General features: G+C 51.5%; 1 protein-coding gene across 9 annotated transcripts in view; it reads left to right on the top strand.

Annotated features, from left to right (window-relative positions):
• The window catches only part of Btrc (beta-transducin repeat containing E3 ubiquitin protein ligase), a 169,099-nt gene extending 162,975 nt beyond the window's left edge, over positions 1-6,124 (top strand). For all 9 annotated transcript variants that reach the window (XM_052184860.1, XM_052184857.1, XM_052184854.1 and 6 more), the window contains 2 exons: positions 3,976-4,168; positions 5,800-6,124. In XM_052184860.1, the coding sequence (XP_052040820.1) occupies positions 3,976-4,137 (162 nt within the window). In that variant the 3' untranslated portion in view covers positions 4,138-4,168; positions 5,800-6,124. The remainder of the gene's footprint in view (positions 1-3,975; positions 4,169-5,799) is intronic.
• The last annotated feature ends 12,881 nt before the right edge of the window (positions 6,125-19,005 follow it).

Below are 19,005 nucleotides of genomic sequence, written 5' to 3'. Positions count from 1 at the left end.
CCTCCAAGAAGGACCCTCCTTAACAGAAAACATCCCCGCTCAACGTCCTCTCAGAGTTAGGAATGGTAGTTTCCTGCTGAAAGACTACACTTCCCAGATTCCCTTGCAGACTACTGAAGTCACTTATGCCCCTATAAGAGGCTGCATCCATCTATCTTCCTCTGCAAACATTTTGGCCATTCACATGCCTGGGTGACAAAAGTGCCCCTCACTACAAATAGATCTGTCCCACCTTCAATAGGAGGGAAAAAAAGAGATGTCTGTCTCCTCACACACCGTAACCCCAACACTCTCCAGGACTGAGATGGGAAGATTGTTGAAACTTACTGACTATGAGCTTAGGTTCAGTTACAGGCTCAGTGAAGTCAAACAAGCAAACTGCTCAAAGAGAGTGAAATTAAAGCCAGGGGTGATGGTTCACACTTGTAATCCCAGCACTCAAGAGGCTGAGGCAGGAGGATTGCCCTGAGTTCACCACCAGTGTCCAATTTATAAGACCCTGTCTCAAAGCAAAAGAAAAATATATATGACCCAGAGGGATTAGTGTTAAGAAAATATAACTTGCTGGGTGGCAACTCAGTGTGCATGTCTTTAATCCCAGCACTCTGGGAGGCAGAGGCAGTCAGATCTCTGAGTTCGAGGCCTTCCTGATCTACAGAGTGAGTTCCTGGACAGCCAAGGCTACACAGTGAAACCTGGTCTCAAAAAACCAAAACATTTGTATTTGACTTTTTTTTTTCTTCAGGATAGAATCCCTGTGCCTCCTGCACACACCCCAAGTGTCTCACCAAAGTTTTGAATCTTAAGATAGCGATGCCTTTTAAAGTTTAATGTCCTGGGAAGGTGCGGGCATGCCATAGAGCTCAGGGGCCAGCTTTGTAGAGTTGGTCGCCTCCCTCTACCTTCATGTGGGTTCTGGAGACTGATGTCAAGTCACTAGAGCTGCATGGCGAGTGCTTTATCCCACTACCCATCTCCCAACCTGTTGTTGCTCACTGCTTATGTAGAGCCCAGACTCGAGCTAACTGTAACAGACGTTGACCTTAGTTCCTAATCCCTCTGCCTCCCCCATCGGAGTGCTGCGGTTGCAGGTTACATGCTTACCCAACGGATTCGGAATCTCTCTTTTTTAAATTGTGGTGCTAGGGATTAAATCCAGGGTTTTATAAATGCTAGAAAAATGTTCCTAGTTGCCTTGAAAGAATCCATATGTTTAAAAAAATCCACAAAATATGAACAAATTGATTCCAATAATGCATAATGGAAGTCACACTGCAGCTGAGATTGGGCATCACAGGTGCAGTATAGAAGACTGATTGATTCTCATGGTGCTAGGGCCTAAAGCTGGGACCTTTTACATAGTAGGCAAGTGCTTTACCACTTGAGCTGTGTCCCCAGTCCTCAGTTCAGTCATCCACCTCATCTGTAGGTAACTATAGTACTGCATGACTACAGTAGTGACAGATCAGGAAAAGCATTTGGCAAAGGGCTGGCAATAGTTTAGTGGCTAAAGAGCACTGTCTACTCTTCCAGAGGACCTGGGTTTAATTCCCAGTACCCGTAGGACAGCTCATAACTGTCTGGAACTCCATTTCCAGAGGATTTATCATTCTCTTCAGGCCTCTCTTGAGTACTAGGCAACACATGATACAGACAAAAGACTCATACACATAAAATAATTTTTTAAAAAAAAATCATTTGTCAAAATCCAGTGCTACTCATGGTAAAACTCTGAGCAAGCTAGGAGAACTTGCTCAACTTCATAAAGAAAACATATTTAAACAATTAAATATCACTGAGACGATTAAGCTGGGGCTTGAAAGATTGTAATGTCACTGATGGGGAGAGCAACTGAACTGTTGAGTGGCCCAACCTTAAAAGCCCTTCTTGCAAGCATTTACTGAGGCCAGGAGTACCCCTCTCCTATCTGCCGTGACACAGTTCTGCTTCTCAGGAAATAAGTGTGTATTTCCATCAGAACCATGCAGGAACCACAGTTCAGCAGTTTTGAGCAATAGCTGTTCTTGCAACAGCAGCTCACAACTAGCTGTAATTGTTGTGGGGGTGGGGAGGAGCCAGGGGATTGACCAACACTCTCTTAGCCTCTGTGAGCACTGGACAGACACGTAGTACACAAATAAGCATGTAGGCAAAACACATGCAATAATAAATGTTTAAAATGTTTGTAGTGTGGAGACTGAATCTTAAAATGTAGTTCAGGCTGGCCTCAAACTGTGACCTTCTGCCTCGCTTTCCTAGGCATGTGGTAGGTGTCCTAACTGTGTGGCCCAGCACAGCAGCTCTATGTTTGGTTGTTTTGTTTTGTTCTTTGGTGTTATTGCAACAGAGTCTCTCTGCAGGTCTGTCTGTCTGTCTTGGAGCTCACTCCGTAGACCAGACTGGCCTCAAACTCAAAGAGGTCTGCCTGCCTCTGCCTCCCAAATAAAGCAGCTTTGTTTATAATAACAACAAAAAAATGAGCGGTCCATATATCCATCTGTAGGACGATAGACTAATCATAGTATAGTCATACAATGGGATATTGGCCACTAATCTTTTAAAGGGATAAAGTAACTGTTTTTACTTGTAGTAACAAAACAACAACAACAAAAACATTGTTCTAATATTTGAGTAAAATAAGCTAGGAATGGGGCTGGAGAGGTGGCTTAGCGGTTAAGAGCACTGACTACTCTTACAGAGGTTCTGAGTTCAATTCCTAGCACCCACATAGTGGCTCACAACCATCTATACTGGGATCTGATGCCCTCTTCTGGTGTGTCTGACAGCTACAGTATACATGAAATAAATAAATAACATAAAATGAATAAATCTTTTAAAAAGTAAGGTAGATACAAACAAATATATACTGCATGTGTGTATTTATATGAATTCAAGGGTAGGTAAAAGTCAGTGACAGCATGGGGTGCAGGAGAGACTGACTATCAGCAGGCCTAGAGTCACACCAGGAGGAGGCGGAGTCAGCCCTGGCCTCATGAAGGCCAGCCATTAGAATTTTCCAAGTTGCCGGGCGGTGGTGGCGCACGCCTGTAATCCCAGCACTCTGGGAGGCAGAGGCAGGCGGATTTCTGAGTTCGAGGCCAGCCTGGTCTGCAGAGTGAGTTCCAGGACAACCAGGGCTACACAGAGAAACCCTGTCTCGACAAAAACTAAATCCAAAAAAAAAAAAAAAAAGGAAATTTCCAAGTTGCTGGGCATGGTGGCACATCTCCGTGATCCTGGCACTCGGGAGGCAGATGCAGGTATATTTCTGAATTTGAGACCAGTCTGGTCTACAAAGCAAGTTCCAGAACAGCCAGGGCTGTTATACAAAGAAACCCTGAAAAAAGAAAAACAACGACAACAAAAAAGAATTTGGCAAGTTGTTGATTGGCAAGCTTATGATTGGTCGTGGTTGACTTGGTGAGTCATGAAATCTATAAATAGTTCTCCAAATTAAGGAAGTTTTCTTTTTTTCTAAGATTTGTTTTTATGTCCATGGATGTTTTGCCTGCATGTATATCTGTGCAGTTCAGTGTCCTCAGAGGCCAGAGGATGTCAAATCCCCCTGGAACTAGTTACAGGTTGTAAGCTACATGTGGGCGCTGTGAATCAAATCTGGGGCCTCTGGCTAGTGCTCTTAGCTACTGAGCCAACATAATTGCCAATGTGTTACTTCTTAGTGCTGATCACCCTTTGACTTCTGATGGTCAATCAAAGGGACTTGCAGGGAGATAAGACCAGGGAGGTGCCAAGAAGAGCTCTGCTCTGGCCCGGGAGGCTGTGACAAGCGTTATTTCCTGTGTTCCTGAGATCAGTTGTTGCCCAATATTTGAGTTTTGCATCCTAACAGGAACGACTTCCTGTCTCTGCTTGGAACATGGAAAGAGCACACCTGAGCCTCCTCAGAGGCTCCTCCAAACAAGAGGCTTCTGGTTTTGAGTTCAAAGTCTTACTCTTTTGTCTCTGCCTCTTTAGGAACATTCTGGAAGAGTTTTCCGCCTCCAGTTTGATGAATTCCAGATTGTCAGTAGTTCACACGATGACACAATTCTCATCTGGGACTTCCTGAACGATCCAGCTGCTCATGCTGAGCCGCCCCGCTCCCCTTCTCGGACATACACCTACATCTCCAGATAAACAACCCGACACTGGCCTCGTAATTGCCCAGGTAGGAGAGGAAGTGTGCAAGGCAGATGCTAGGAGATGCAGTGTTGGCTGTGTGGGGGTGCTGCTCACACCTGGAGCGTCTCGCCTCAGACCCTTTGATCCCCCATCCCTGTAAACAGGACAGCAGAGTTCACAGCATGAGATAAGGCAGGGCTGCCCAGTGAGCACTTTCTCCAAGGTACAGTTGCAGTTCTGGAGGCGCGTGTCTTCTTATGTAGCAGTACTAATGTAAGTTCCTTCAGTACAATTTTTATCAAAGTGAAAGGACATTTGAACCAGTTTGAGAACTAGTGAGCCGAGCCTAGCATTCATAGCTCTTAGATCAAGTACTGCAGCTTAGCACCTTCCAGCCTGACTCACCTGACGTGTCTGGGAACGGCTCAGGCTACATTGTGCCAGGGATGGCACACAGCTCTGCCTTGCCGTGTCCTTGTCTCTTCTCTCCAGGAGAATGCCTGGTTTGCTCAGCCCCAGCAGCTAACATGAAGTTAGTGTCCTTCCCACGTCTCTAGCAGCTCTCTAAAACAGAGCAAAACCTAAAGGACGCATGTATTCTGTATGAGTGTGTTTGCAGTTAGCACCCACCATGCTCACTGGTTCAGACATGTTGGGTTATTGGCTTTAGGAACTTAAGCCTCTAGGGACCACTGCCTCCACATTACTTCTTGTTTCCCACAATTGCCTTGGTGGTTACCATAGGTGTGCCTTGCACTCCAGGCCTGCACCTGTCAGTCTTCCTGAGGGAGTGATGCCTCTGGGAGCTCCCTCAGCTTCTCTGCTGTCGTGGAGGACACAGTTGGTCATTACCTCTCAGCTAGTCATACTGGCTGTGTCCTGTGGGTTTGTAAATTCACAGGCTGTCATACCCTGAGGAGGGAAATGAGTGTAGCATCTACTCACAGGGCTACATAGAGATGTGTTTGCGAAGTTCTTAGGACCTCATCATCAGAAGCCCTTTGTAAAGGTAACCATGGTCATGCTCCTGTAACAACCATGTACTTTTTGCCAGTGTTTGGTTGTTTTCCATTGTAAGAGCATTTTGCTGTTGGGGCAGAGGCCCCTTGGGTATTGAGTACCTGGCCTGGCTCATGCTAAACACCTGTTTAACCACAGAAGTGCACTCCTAATCCTAACCCTCACCCTCACTGTAATCCCTCTTCCTAACTTTGTTTACCTCTGTTTTCCTTCTCTCACTGCTGAAGCAGACATGCCCTGAGAACCTGGCTTGAGTCTTCGACTCATCTGACTGTCGACTCTGGTTCCATGGCATTAGCTCGCTCTCTCTTCTACATAGAAGTGTCCTGGGACCAGGAGCACTGTCAGTGTACTCGGACACAGTTCCTCAGGCTGAGCCCCAGCCAGCCACCCCCAGTCCCCACTTCCTGTAGGTCCACAGCCTTGCTGCAGGGCAGCCAGGTAGAGCCTCCTGAGCTGCCCTGCCCTCTCTGCTGTCCCACAGAGCAGGGGAAAGCGTACACTGCTCCGGCCATCGCTCGCTCCCCGTCAGTCACGGGCCGTCTGCACAGAGCCAGGCCTTTCTCAGGACAGCCACATGAACAGTTTTTTTTTTCTTAGCGCAAGTAAAAAATACAAGGAAAGGGGCTGACGCCTGTTGGCTCTGTTTTCACACAGGACTCGTTAATGTTGCAGTATTTAACATACCTGCCAAGACCAGGATGAACAACAATCAAACTCCTACCTGGATTCCCAGGCGGATCAGCGAGGAGCAGGGCTTTGAGACTCCTGTTGGGACACAGTTGGTCAGCAGCCGACCAGGACAGTCTGCTCGGCGCTCCGGCTGCTTCAGTGCTGCTATCAGAAGATGTCTTTATCTTGTGGGAATGATTGGAACTTTCAAGACTCCCTCCCCTTCCTTCCCCTCCCCTCTGCACCTGTTTCTTTCCCATTGGGTTCCAGACAAAGATGACTTATAAATATATTTAGTGTTTTGCCAGAATCTCTCTTGCTTTGCCGTTAAGCAGAAGAACTAGTTTCCCCACCTGGCCCACTTCTAGGGGACAGGCTGCAGCTTCCGGGCAGAGGCGGCCTGGCCCCCTCCTGTTCACTGCAGGAGTGTCCAGCATCTGGCCAGAGCAGCCCCAGCCACTGCGTGGGAGGAGACAGCTGCCTACACATCCTGGAGGGGAGAGAGAGAGAGGACCACACACACACTGGAAGACCTGCACCTGCTGCCTCCCTCCATTGTCTGGGTGTCTGTCCCTCTTCCCCCCTCCCCTGCACCTCCTTCAGCCTGAGAAGGTGTGTGAAGAGAGTCCTCAGCTAGCACGAGGCGGATCTCCTAGACAATCTGACACTTGGAAGAGTTGAGTGCATCCTTATTTCCAACCCCGGCTTTTGCTCCAAGTGACCGACCTGGGGCAGCAGTGGATTTGTGACCATGACACTGGTCACATTTGCAGCTTTCTCCTTCCCTGTGCCCCAGGGAGGGACAGGAATGTCGCGGGCACCATCAGTGCTTGTGTTTGCTCTGGACTCAGCAGTCTCCTTGGTTCCATGTAGAGTGGAAAGGAGCTGCTGATTGCATTTCCTCTCATTAACAATTAGATGTGTAATAAAAAGCATTGTGCTTCATCTTAAATCACTGGCAAGGCTTGGCCTGCAGAAAGGCTCGGAATAGCCAGCCCAGGCGCCGTCACCGCACTCCGCTCTGTAGCTCACACTGGTTCCCTTGGCTGAGCCGGAAGTGCCCAGGCACCTGTAACTGCCCACCAAGAGCACAGCAGCGTAGAGATGGTCAGGAGAGCAACGGAGGGAGTCTCGGTTAGGCCAGGAATGTCCACCAGTCTAAGCATCTCAGCCTTCACTGCAGGTCTGTCCTTCTGCTCCCAAGCCGAGCGCTTGCAGAAAGGCGAGGCTACCAGAGGGGATCAGGGTGAAGCTTGGCACACAGGGTTTACGGCTGCCTTCTCATTCCTTCCTTCTCCCAGCCTTCTTTGCTGTCCCTTTCCCCAGCCAGTAAACTGGCAGTCAGCGAAGGCATGAGCGGCTGCGCTCCACAGGGCAGGGCGAAGCTGGGCCTCTGCCAGCAGGCTCCAGATGCAGAAGCTCATGGCCAGACTGGGAGTACTTGAACTGAGAACCAACATAGTTTCCGCACAGCATGCATGGGCCTGCCAGGGGTGACAGACTACAGTGCAACCTCAGTTTCACGTGAGTTGAAGAAAACCAGCTAAACAAGCTGAGATGAGATCTGTCACCAGTGGGCACAGTGAGCCACCTTTACCTGAGCAGGAAGTGGGGCCTGTCACAGGAGAGGGAGAAGAAAACATCTTCATTCTCTGGTTTGCAAGTTACCCCTTGCTCAGTGTGTCCCCCTAGTGAGTGCCATTGTGTGCTGAGTCAGGTCACATGTCCGGATTGCCTTCCCTGTGTTAGCTAAGATCTTAAGAAATATTTCCCTGTAGGCATTTCTCCCTCCCCAACGAACCACGTGTTACGGAGTTGTCTGGCTAGCCACGCTGAGTTCCTTGTCTGTTATGTTGACTATGAATGGCGAAGGACTTTGCTGGAAAACAGGTCAGACACAAAGAGACCTAAGCTACTTCAACATGGTCTAACGGCCATGTCTACGAGCCCTTCCGTTCCGTGCTGCTTTAAGAAGTAGGAGCAGGAGGACATCTGCCTCGTGTGGAGGCCCTGGGCTGGACGCCCAGGATTAGGGGGAGCTATGGGTACTACTGCAGACTCGTGGCATCCGGACTGTGCTCTCCTTCCTAGGTTCAGCAGAAGGGGTGTTGTTCCAAAGCCAGCTGGGAAATGTGGCCACTGTACCGGGCTGGGGGGGGGCGGGGCCTTTGCACAGTCCAGTCCATAGAGTACTTAAGCTTTTCCTGCAGATTGTCCTCTCTACCACTGATGGAAATGGGAACAAAGTTAAGTGGTCTGAGAACCTGAATCGCTCACATTTCTCAGCTCTGGGGGTCATTTACCAGTTCATTGTGGAAGAAACAATCAGGTAAGGAGAAGTTCATTTCCAGAGAAGGTGAGAGCCCCACTTACCATCTCTGCATGATTTCAGTGGGAATTGATTATCACTGATCCCCAACTGGGCTAGAATAAATGTGAAGTTTGACCTTTTTAAAAAGGAAAGGGAAACAAAGAACATCTCAACACATTTAAAGGAATAGTAGACAGGAAGCTGCGAGTGTCCTGTAGCTCTGAGATGAGTGTCCCTGGGGTCAGTCTGTGCTTTATGAAAAATCTACTTTCCAATGTAAAGGCTGCAAGACCATTCCTACTGACAGGCTGAGGTCCTCAGGCAGCTAAGGAAGTGCACAGGGTGCCTACTGGAGTGTGGCCTCGGTCACACTGACAACACCTGGACAAGGCCAACTCAGGCCTTGCTGCTCGTGTGGTTGTGAGTGTGTATGTGTGTGTGTGCTGCTAAGAATGTCCTTTCCTTTGAAGTGCAGTTAGAAAGTGGGTGTGAATTATGGTTGGAAAGCCTTTTACACTGTCCCTTGGCTAAATTCTTTCTGATTTGTCCTAACTTTAGAGACAGAAACTATTTGGAACTCTGTTGACAAGTAATAAAGTCTGGCTCTCAGTAGCTTGTTTTAGAACTGAAAGTGACATTGGAGGCTCCTAAATCATTCTGTAAGGGAAAAAAAAAAAACTTTTTAACAATCCAAAGCTGCAGCGAAGGCTGTGTGTATTCACCCTCCCGATCCTTGCCGGCTTCTGGTCTGCGTGGCTGAAGTTGATCTGCTTGTGTGGCAGTTGTCTAAAGTGGAGGATACTGTAGATGATTAGGGCCATGGTGCTGTTCATTGTCTTAGCATCTCCCTTTTGAACTAAATAATGATACCTTCTGGTCCTGGAGCTGCAGCAGGCCCAGATTAGTGCAGGCTTGCAGGCTAGGTTTGCAAACGTGCTCTGAAGTATCCAGGGTGCTTTCTGGTGGGAAGGACACATGCAGGTACCCAGCCCTGTGACTGCACCCTGGTGATGACCAGGTCACACTGGAACTTTGGTCCAGACTAATCTTTATCCCATTTTGGTTACACTCAGTTTTGAATGCACCAGAGACTTCCCATAGGGTCAGTCCTAGACTCACACACATGACCTCTAGCAATGTAGAGCCCACTTAACCACAGTGAGTACAGAGAGAGAGAGAGAGAGAGAGAGAGAGAGCCATCCCAGGAAGAATGGGGAGCTTTGCCAAACTCTGGCTGTCTTGAAGCTGTAATTCATGCATGGTGTCAGAATCCTTAAAGCCGGAGAGAGAAACCAAAGCAGCGAGGCGGTGGCTGTCTGCAGGTGGGATGGGGTGCACTGCTGCCCAGGACTCTCCAGTGCTGGCAGCCCTGCCTCAAAACAAAAACAGGCCCAGTGCCTGTGCTCTAAAATTCCCAGACAGTTGACTTCCCAAATATTCACTTCTCAACAAACTCAAATTATCTGACTTAGCTTCTAAGTGGCGTGTGGGAACAGAAGGTGTCACCTTCCTTCCTGGGCCTTTCCTTGGACATTTAAGGAAAGGCTCAGGAGGTTAGACCTCCAGGAGGTTAGACCTCTGGGTATCAAGGACACTGACACCTTCCCGAAGCAGTGGTCCTTAGGCCCTCACAGACGGACTGAGGGTGTTCAGTGAACGCCGGCATGGGGCCGGGCCTGGCGACTGGCGAGCCAGGACCTTCGCTTGTTCGCTTTTTGTTTTCTAGATTCTCCAGTGCTGACTGCTTTAATTTTTGTGATTATGTTATGGTGATGTGTAGTCAATGTACCAATATGTTCACAAGTTAGGATGATGGTAATAGTGTGTTTTGTTTTTTTTAACTGTTTGGGGGAAAAAAAAGTAAATTACAAATACAAGATTAAAGTGAATTTTCTAAGTGTCTTCTCTCTTTGACCCAACATCCTAAGGATGGTTGAGTTTCCCAACATACAGATCAAAGAAGTGTAGAGAAAATGTATTCCTTTCATGAGAAAACCTGATCAAGAGCCAGTTACAGTGGCTTGTGCCATTCACACCAGCACCAGGGAGTCAGAGGCAAGTGGATCTCCAGTTCAAGGTCAGCCTGGCTTAACATAGTTCCAGGCTAGCCAAGGCTATATAGTAAGATGCTGTCTCAAAAAAACAAAGGTCCAGCCAGCTGTGCGTGCTCTACTTGGGAGGTTGAGGGGAGAGAGCCTACCTTAAAAAGACAGAAGAAGGGCTGGGGAGATGGCTCGGCAGTTAAGAGCGCTGACTGCTCTTCCGAAGGTCCTGAGTTCAAATCCCAGCAACCACATGGTGGCTCACAACCATCCATAACAAGATCTGACCTCCTCTTCTGGAGTGTCTGAAGACAGCTACAGTGTACTTACACATAATGATAAATAAATCTTTAAATAAAAAAAGATGGAAGAAAAAAACTAAAATCAGGACTGACTTGTAAAGGAAGAGTCCCTGGCACACAAGGTTTTGTGCGCTGTCACTCAGGCCTGATGTGTGTGTTGCTCACCGTGGTGTCACACGCATGAGCTGTCCTCTGCTGTGTAGTTCACTCATTGGCCACTTGGGGATGATGCCAGTGCTGCTCTCCAGTGAGCCCCTCTTCTCCCCCAGGACCAATACACAGAAGGAAGTGCAGGGTGAAGGCCACAGAAGGAAGTGCAGGGTGAAGGCCACAGAAGGAAGTGCAGGGTGAAGGCCACAGAAGGAAGTGCAGGGTGAAGGCCACTGAAGGAAGTGCAGGGTGAAGGCCACAGAAGGAAGTGCAGGGTGAAGGCCACAGAAGGAAGTGCAGGGTGAAGGCCACTGAAGGAAGTGCAGGGTGAAGGCCACTGAAGGAAGTGCAGGGTGAAGGCCACAGAAGGAAGTGCAGGGTGAAGGCCACAGAGGGAAGTGCAGGGTGAAGGCCACAGAAGGAAGTGCAGGGTGAAGGCCACAGAAGGAAGTGCAGGGTGAAGGCCACAGAGGGAAGTGCAGGGTGAAGGCCACAGAAGGAAGTGCAGGGTGAAGGCCACTGAAGGAAGTGCAGGGTGAAGGCCACTGAGGGAAGTGCAGGCTGAAGGCCACAGAAGGAAGTGCAGGGTGAAGGCCACAGAAGGAAGTGCAGGGTGAAGGCCACAGAAGGAAGTGCAGGGTGAAGGCCACTGAAGGAAGTGCAGGGTGAAGGCCACTGAAGGAAGTGCAGGGTGAAGGCCACTGAAGGAAGTGCAGGGTGAAGGCCACAGAAGGAAGTGTAGGGTGAAGGCCACTGAAGGAGAAGGCCGCCTCCTGGCCCTCATGGTGGCTCCCAGGCAGGATTCTTAGTAGAACTGATCTTTTTGTTAAAAGACCTATGGGCTTTTGCTCTCTCTAGTCCTTTCCCTCGAGTGGCTGCACCGTCTTACCTGGGCAGTTACTGTGGCCTCTAAGGTAGACTAGGTCTGTGGTCAATGTCACCAGTTTCCACTGGAGTTTAGAGAATGGTAGTGTAAGGTCACTGGCCTTGTTTAGGCAAAAATGCCCACAACTATGTCTGCTCCCAGAGAGCTGCAGGGAGGGGCTTGTCAGCAAATATTTCTCTGCAGCTACTAGACAACAGCCTGAGCCCAGGACAAAGTCAGAGGCCATGAGCCTAGACCTCAAGCCCAGGGTCAGACTGTCCCCAGGTCCAGGCGACGGCCCTCCTCAGGCTGGGCTGCATGCGGTTCCTCTTCCCTGTAAACCTAGGACTGGGCAGTCCTCAGCAATGACTAAGAAGAGACTTTGCTTCTTCCTGATTGGCTCTTGCCAATTAAGAGCATTTTATTAGGCTGCTAATTAAAGGCACTTCGTTAGCAGCAGGAGAGGCCGGGTGGGTGCCTGGTGAGATGAAGCTGGAGTCAGGAGAAATTGTTTTCCTCCCCCATGGAAGCAGAACCTCTCGGAACCCTGTCAGTCCCCAGCCTTTCCTGCTGCGCCCACCACGCCCCTTGCTTTCAATTAGTAGCTCTGAGGGGAGCGAGGTCATTACCAAGCCCAGGTCCAGATCTCCTGCCACTAGCTCAGGCCACAGGAGGCCTTAGGAGCTGTCCAGGTCCCCAAGCACCTCCTCCAAGGAAAGAGGCTGGGCAGCCCAAATGAAGGTGGCCCTTTACTCCCCAGGCCTCTAGCAGTGTCATGTGGTCCCCATGTCTGAGGCCACCCCCAGCAGTCACCTAGTAGATGACAACAATGTAACTTCCCTCACCAACAGGCCCATGTTGCATAAGGCGTGACTTTTCTATCAAGAAACACACACACACACACACACACACACCGTCACTTTCTAAGAGTAGACCCCTATAGGCCCTGAGTGGCTCTAGAAGGAGGGGCCGGTGGCTGGGGAAATCCATGGGGTTCTTTCAAGTGCTGAGAATAGAACTCTGGGCTTTGGACTGGAGAGATGGCTCAGCGGTTAAGAACACTGACTGCCCTTCTGAAGGTCCTGAGTTCAAATCCCAGCAACCACATGGTGGCTCACAACCATCTGTACAGCTACAGTGTTCTCATATACATAAAATGAATAAATCTTTAAAAGAAGAACAACAACTCTGGGCTTTGCACACACCAGGGAAGCTGTAGCACTGAGCCACTTGCCGGACCCACCTCCTAGCTCAAGTGGCCTTGGGCTCACTGTGCACTTGAGGCATATCCCCCTGCATGGCCCAGCCAGGCTGCATCTGGGCAAGCCCTTGCTTCCTGCCAGAGAGGAGGCCTTGGCTGTGACTTAGCACATGGGGCATGGCATGCAGGGTCATCAAGGACACCCCTGTCCAGAGCTCCCCTCACCCCTTCACTTAACTGCAGAATTAGCACCAGCCTGGGCTGAGAGGGCAGATTTATGACTGGGACCACCTCCCTCCATTTAACCCGCGGCCAGCCCAGGCTCCAGACACTAAATTAGATTTTTGACAATTAGAGAGAGTAATGGGCACACAGCCATCCCCAGAGCCAGATACCCAGCAAGGCCATCCTATAATACTCACCACTGCTCACTCACCCTCCCCCACTGTCCCTCTGGTCTCCCGTGGGTGGCATCTCTCCCTCCAAGCTCTGTGGAGGTGGTTAGCAGCTTCCCTCTGTCTTCCAGGCCCGGCCGGATGCTGGTTGGCTCTGGTCCTTTGCTCTCTGCTCCCCTGCCCTGCCCTGCCCTGCCTTCCTTGTCCTTCAGTTTCCTCCTTGCCCTGAGATGGCCTTCCTCCATCCTCACCGTCTCCAGGCCCATCCATCTGCAGTCTGTCGCACTACCACCAGCAGACTGCAAGCCCCTTGAGGGCAGGGCCCGTGCCCTGTCTGCATCCTAAATTTAGTTCAGCACTCCAGGGCACTAGCTAAGTATCCCCTGAGCTCCTGTGTCCTTCCCTTGAGGCACTGGATCTCTATGATGTCCATGGCCTTACCCTTGAGGCCTTGGACAAGGCCCATCCCTGTGGCCCCGGCTCTGGTTTGGCCTGGCTCCCTTACCCTGCTGGGTCCTCAGCTCTGGCCAGCCTTGAGCTGGGTGGTAATGAGATTGCAGTAAGTGGCGCTGGGGGGAGCTGCTCACACTCACTCAAGCAGACTCATAGCTCTGTCAGGCTGATTGGTCCTGAGTGGAGGCACAAACGGCCCCCCATGGACACGCTGAGATTGGTTATAAAATTACAAGCATTTGTCCTGCTGTCAGTGCCTCTCCTCCCTCCCCTCTGCCTGCCTGCCAGTTCCTGGCTCCCCACTCGGCCTCTCTCCCTTGGGGCCTGTCCTCACACCCTAAAGAACTGGCCAGGGACCACCCCACAGCATATAGGACTGGGAGTCGGAGGCCACCAACTTTCCATAGTGTGGGCACAGCTCCAACTGGTCTCAGGTGACCTGATCTGTGCTCAGGGTTCCTAGTCTCTGAGTGGGGATGGGACCCCAGACCAATAGGCCTTAGAACCCTCAAAAGAAACAAGGTCTCAGTACACCTCCATGGGATAACCAGTGTCCTAGGCAGAAAGGAAGCGTGATGGGTAGCAAGGGTATGCTGTGCCGGAAGGAGAAAGCGGCAGAAGCCAGGCTGCTCAGAGAAGCCCTTCTCTCCTCCGCTCTGGTGGCCAGTCACTAACTCAGGTAATGAAACATCAGCCTTCAGGAGACTCCCCACTCCCCACCACACACCCTGCTGTGGTCTCAGAAGTCTAGGTCAGAGCAGAGGCCAACATGGCCCAGCAGAGCCTCGCTGTGCTTTCTAGTGAGCAGACGTAGTTCCCTAGCCTGGCCCTGTATACACCCCCTTGGACCTTGGCAAGAGCCCAGATAACCCTAGAATATGTGCCCAGAATTTCTAGACAGCCATTGGGGCTTCCTGTAGCCTCTGGTATCAGCGGGGGCTCACAATTGGGCTTGGTAATAATCTTATTCTCCTCTTCTGATGACCAGGGCCCTTGTCCCTGGGACCCTGACCTCAAGATCTCCTGACCAACCTTGATACTCCAATCCAGGCCGTGGTCCCCGGCTGCACCCCAGTCCCAGCCTCGTCTCTATCTGGGTGCCCCAGGAGCTCTGCAGTCAGCTCCCCAGTGCCAAGGCGGAGCTTATGGGAGCAGCCTCTGGGTGCTGGCACCAGGTGCCACTCATCCATTCTCCACCCAGAATGCACTTGCAGTAATTACATCTTTAATTAGGATGATGATGGTTCATTGTCCACCAGCAATTGTAGAACAAGGCCTCCCGTAGCCATCATCCCTGTCCAGGTCAGCTCTCCTACTTTAAGGATGAGAAGGGACCAGAGGGCCAATTGTCTGTCCTCTGAGTCCCAGCCCTGGAGTAGGGTCAAGGTCTGATGTTCTCCTGGATCCCTATGAGTCCCCAAAGGGCTAGGGACACCTGATACCTCCACCTAGGGCTCCTATAAAAAGGCTGCAGGTCTTCTACTGGCCACCAGATGTCTCCTTAGTCCAATTGGCCAGGCATTGCCTTCTTCAGACTGATGGCCCCACCCCAACCCAGGTGCTACACCACCCTCCCCAGACACAGCACAGTCAGCCTCAAGATTCCCAGCTTGTTTGCTGGAACGCAGAGTTCTGGGATTCGTGGCCTTCGGTCTAAGGCAGGATCCTCCACTGCCCCTTCACACACACACACACACACACACACACACACACAGCCCACCCAGATTCCCCAGGCCCAAGACTAAGGGTGGTAGATGTGGTCAGTGAGCAATCCAATGATCAGGTGAGAGTGAACTGTACTCCTTACTGGAGGCCACAGGCTGTTTGAGGCCCTGTTGTGTTTGGGTGGCAAGCACAACCCTCCCACCCCCAAAAGTCCAGGAAACTTGTAGGGTCACAAACTCAACTCTGGGTTAAACCCACAGCTTGGCATTTACTGGGAGTTTGATACTGAGGGGGTTCCCTGACCTCAGTTTTTCACTTATAAAATGGGGCTAAGAAGGTGGATCTCTGCCTTTGAGCCAGCCTGGGCTACATAGTCACAAAAGCAAAAATATAATTAATAATAATAATAGTAATAAATCACCCAGGGTTGTGCCCGTGGCAGAGAAAGATGTGGGTTCAGGCTCTTGTGAGGAACCCTTCCCAGCACAACCAGGCTAGTGGCACCAGGAACTGGGAGGTGGGCTCCCCTCACTGCAGGAATGACTCTGCCACTTGGAGGTTCTGTGAAGAATGGAAGGCCAGGATACAACACACAGAGACAGCAGAAGCGCTTCTGCTCCAGAGGACTGGCTAGCCTGTCAGAAACCTGTCCACAGCTCTGCCCTGTGTGTGCAGGTGGTCAGGCGGGAGCTAGGACAGAGCATGGGGAGAAAGCAGGACTGCCCTGGCCTGGTTCCAAAGATGGCAGAAAGCAGAGCTGGCCTTGAAGATTTGGCTGCTGAGGCACAGAGATTGATGGTTGCACCTCTACCACCCAATTCCAGTCTAAGTTCTAGATTCTTCTACCTTTACTCTCCCGCCAGGGGTGGGGCCCCCCAGAACCCCTCTTCTCCAGCGACCCTCAGCTCCCAGCAGGGCCCCTCTGAGGATGAAGAGAGGCCCAGACTTGAGGGAAGAGCTACCTAGCGGTAAGTATGCGCAACATTACATATGTATATTGGAGAGTAAATAACCCCAAAAAGTGCCTTGTAAATAGACTCCGAGTTTATCCTTTATTAATGAGGCACCGAGTGCCCTGCTGTTTTAGAGCAGCGAGACTTTCATAATATCAAAACCTAAATTACACTTGCGTCTCTCATCCCAGGGACAACAGGATGAGCAGAGCGGTGGCGGCTGGGGCTCCGCTTACAGAGTGAGTAAGCAGGAATCCCTCCCTCTCCTGGGACTGGTTGGTACCTTCTGCCTGGAGAGAGGACATGAGTGCATGTGTACACATGTGCACATGCATACACACACACATGCACGCACACATACACACGCATGCACACACACACACACACACACTCCAGCGCGCGCGCGCGCACACACACACAGAGCAGGCTCCAGAGAGCTCCACTGTCAGACCTCAGGGTGCAGAGAGCAGAATGTGTGGCCCCCACTGGCCCTTGTGCCCGGGTTGGACCTTGCAGGTAACTCCCAGCTCTGGGGATTGAGAGATAGATTGGGCCCAAGACACTTACGCTCTGGAACCACACCATTCCCCATCGTGAGATGGGGCTTATGCACATGTGACACCCTCTCCTCACAAACAGGTTTCCTGTGGCCATGGGTCAGGGGTGCTGCGGGTTGGCACAAGAGCGCACACAGTATTTACAAGAATGACACAGTAGATGACAGGGACCAACTAGGTCTGCCATAGTTGTGGTTCCTAACCTGTGGGTCGCAACCCCTCCAGGCTCACACAACCTTTTTTGATAGGGGTTGTATATCACAGATCGATCCTGCATATCAGATGTTTACATCACAGTTCATTACAGTTAGGAAGTAACAACGAAAATAATTTTATGCTTGGGGGGGGGGGCGTTTACCACGACATGAGGAACGGTATTAAAGGGTCACAGCATTAGGAAGACCAAGAACCACTGTGCTATGGGAATGGCACCAGTGCCCTCGGAGCTCCAGCACCTCCTTGGCTTTCGGAGGTGTATCTCTCCTATCCCAGGGCGGGCCAGGGAGGCCGAAGTGAGCGGCTGAGCAGGTGAGCAGGCGGGTATGGTGTGGCAGGGCTTACAAGCTGGCTGGCCAGGCTTCTGGTGCTCTGGTGGGCGTCATGTCGAATCTGTCCCATTATATGGACAGTTGAGTTTAATAGTCATTGTGTGATCGCTCCAAGCCCAGCAAACATGGCGGGACAACACCCCCTCCATGCGAGCCGCCCGCTCCCCAGCCACACGGCCCATCCGTACAGTAAATTAAAAATATGAATCACGTCTCCCCACTGCCTCCCCAAACGCTCGTCTTGTCAGCCTCTGTGTTGTCTTCATTTGTATTACCTTAATTTAATGTTAATTATGGTCTTCATTTACAAGGAACAAGCCAGCCCCGCTCTGCCAAGGGACCTTCCCCCTCCCCCTCTGCCCAGGAGGGAGAGGCCTAGGGAGAAAGGGAATTTGGGGGGCTGCAGAAGAAATAAGGAGGGGAGTCAGAGAGAGGATAGGAGATGAAATCTGGCCATCGGGGCCTGGTGGCCTTTCTGGGAGGGACTTGGGGGACCCCCCCCACCTCCCCATATGGTCCTGTCCTCAATCGTTTATCCATTCTATAGCTACTTACTGAACACCTAATATGTGCCGGGCACCCAGAGACCAGCGAGATGGGGGAGGTGTCTGTCTAATAAGGGCTAATGGGGTCCCCTCTGCCACCCTGAGGCGAAGGAACTAGAAAGCAGCACCATGAAGACAGCCATAGCCCTTCCGGAAGTGTGCTGGCACCTGACCCACCCAGAGAGCACAGGACACAGCACAACAACTTCTCTTTCCCTGCAAGCTCCTCTCCTGCCTACCAGTAGCATCCTTTCACCAGTCAGCCTTGTACCTCTTCCAAGAGGGAAGTTCTTTTGGCAGTCTTTACTGAGTCTCTCTTGCTACAGATCAGTCTAGGCTAAAAGCCGAGTGGAGCCAGGACTGGAAAGGTGACTCTCGGGCTCTTTCTGGGAGATGTGGAGGAAGGCGCCTGCTGTCCTGGCAACCACTACCAGGCTACCCTGTACCAGGCTGTGACCTCTTCCCAAGTCCTTGGGTCTGAGAATCCCAGGGGGCCTGAATGTGACATTTTGGTAACTGCTGGCAGCCACCTGCAGGTCAGTAGAACCCGTGGGGGTGTCACGCAAGTGCACAAAGGGAGCTGGCAGAAGCCACCTGCGTGTCCCCCGCCCCCCCCCCCCCAGACTGCGGAAGAAGATCTGCAGCTGGGAACATCTGCTTGACAAGGCCCTTCTGCACAGGCTGTTACATAGCCATCTCTAAGGAGTTCTGGTCCACATACATACATACAGATACATGTGCCCCCCACAGGGCTCACTGCCCCCCCAAGTTTCATGTGTTAATGTGTATATGCACGAACGCGTGTCCAGCAGGCCCATGTGCGTGTGCCCCCCTCCCGCTGTCAGCGGTGCTGATGACATTGGCAGAGGAAAGTGATGACAAATGCCCGTTATCAGCGAACGAGGCCGATGACAAATGGGCGGGCGCCCGAGCAGCCCCATTACGCTGTAATAACAGAAGATGGATGGCCTGGCGCCCCCCGCCCCACCCCCACCCACCCGCGCCGGTAACGGGAGCCGATCCGGCTCCGCCCGCCGGGGAGGGAGCCGCGCTGCGGCCGCCTGCTGCCAATCCCGGGCAGGCGGAGACGCCCGAGCCGGGAGCGAGCGGGGAGACCACGCGGCCGCCCGCGGCGGAGGAACAAAGCAACGCGCTCAGCGGGCGCAGGGGGCGCACGGGGCGTCCCGCCTGCCAGGACACACAG

This window comes from Apodemus sylvaticus, chromosome 1 (assembly GCF_947179515.1).
Source record: "Apodemus sylvaticus chromosome 1, mApoSyl1.1, whole genome shotgun sequence".
NCBI classification, from domain to species: domain Eukaryota; kingdom Metazoa; phylum Chordata; class Mammalia; order Rodentia; family Muridae; genus Apodemus; species Apodemus sylvaticus.
Note: the sequence above shows the minus strand (reverse complement) of the source record. Positions and strands in the feature narration are given on the sequence as shown.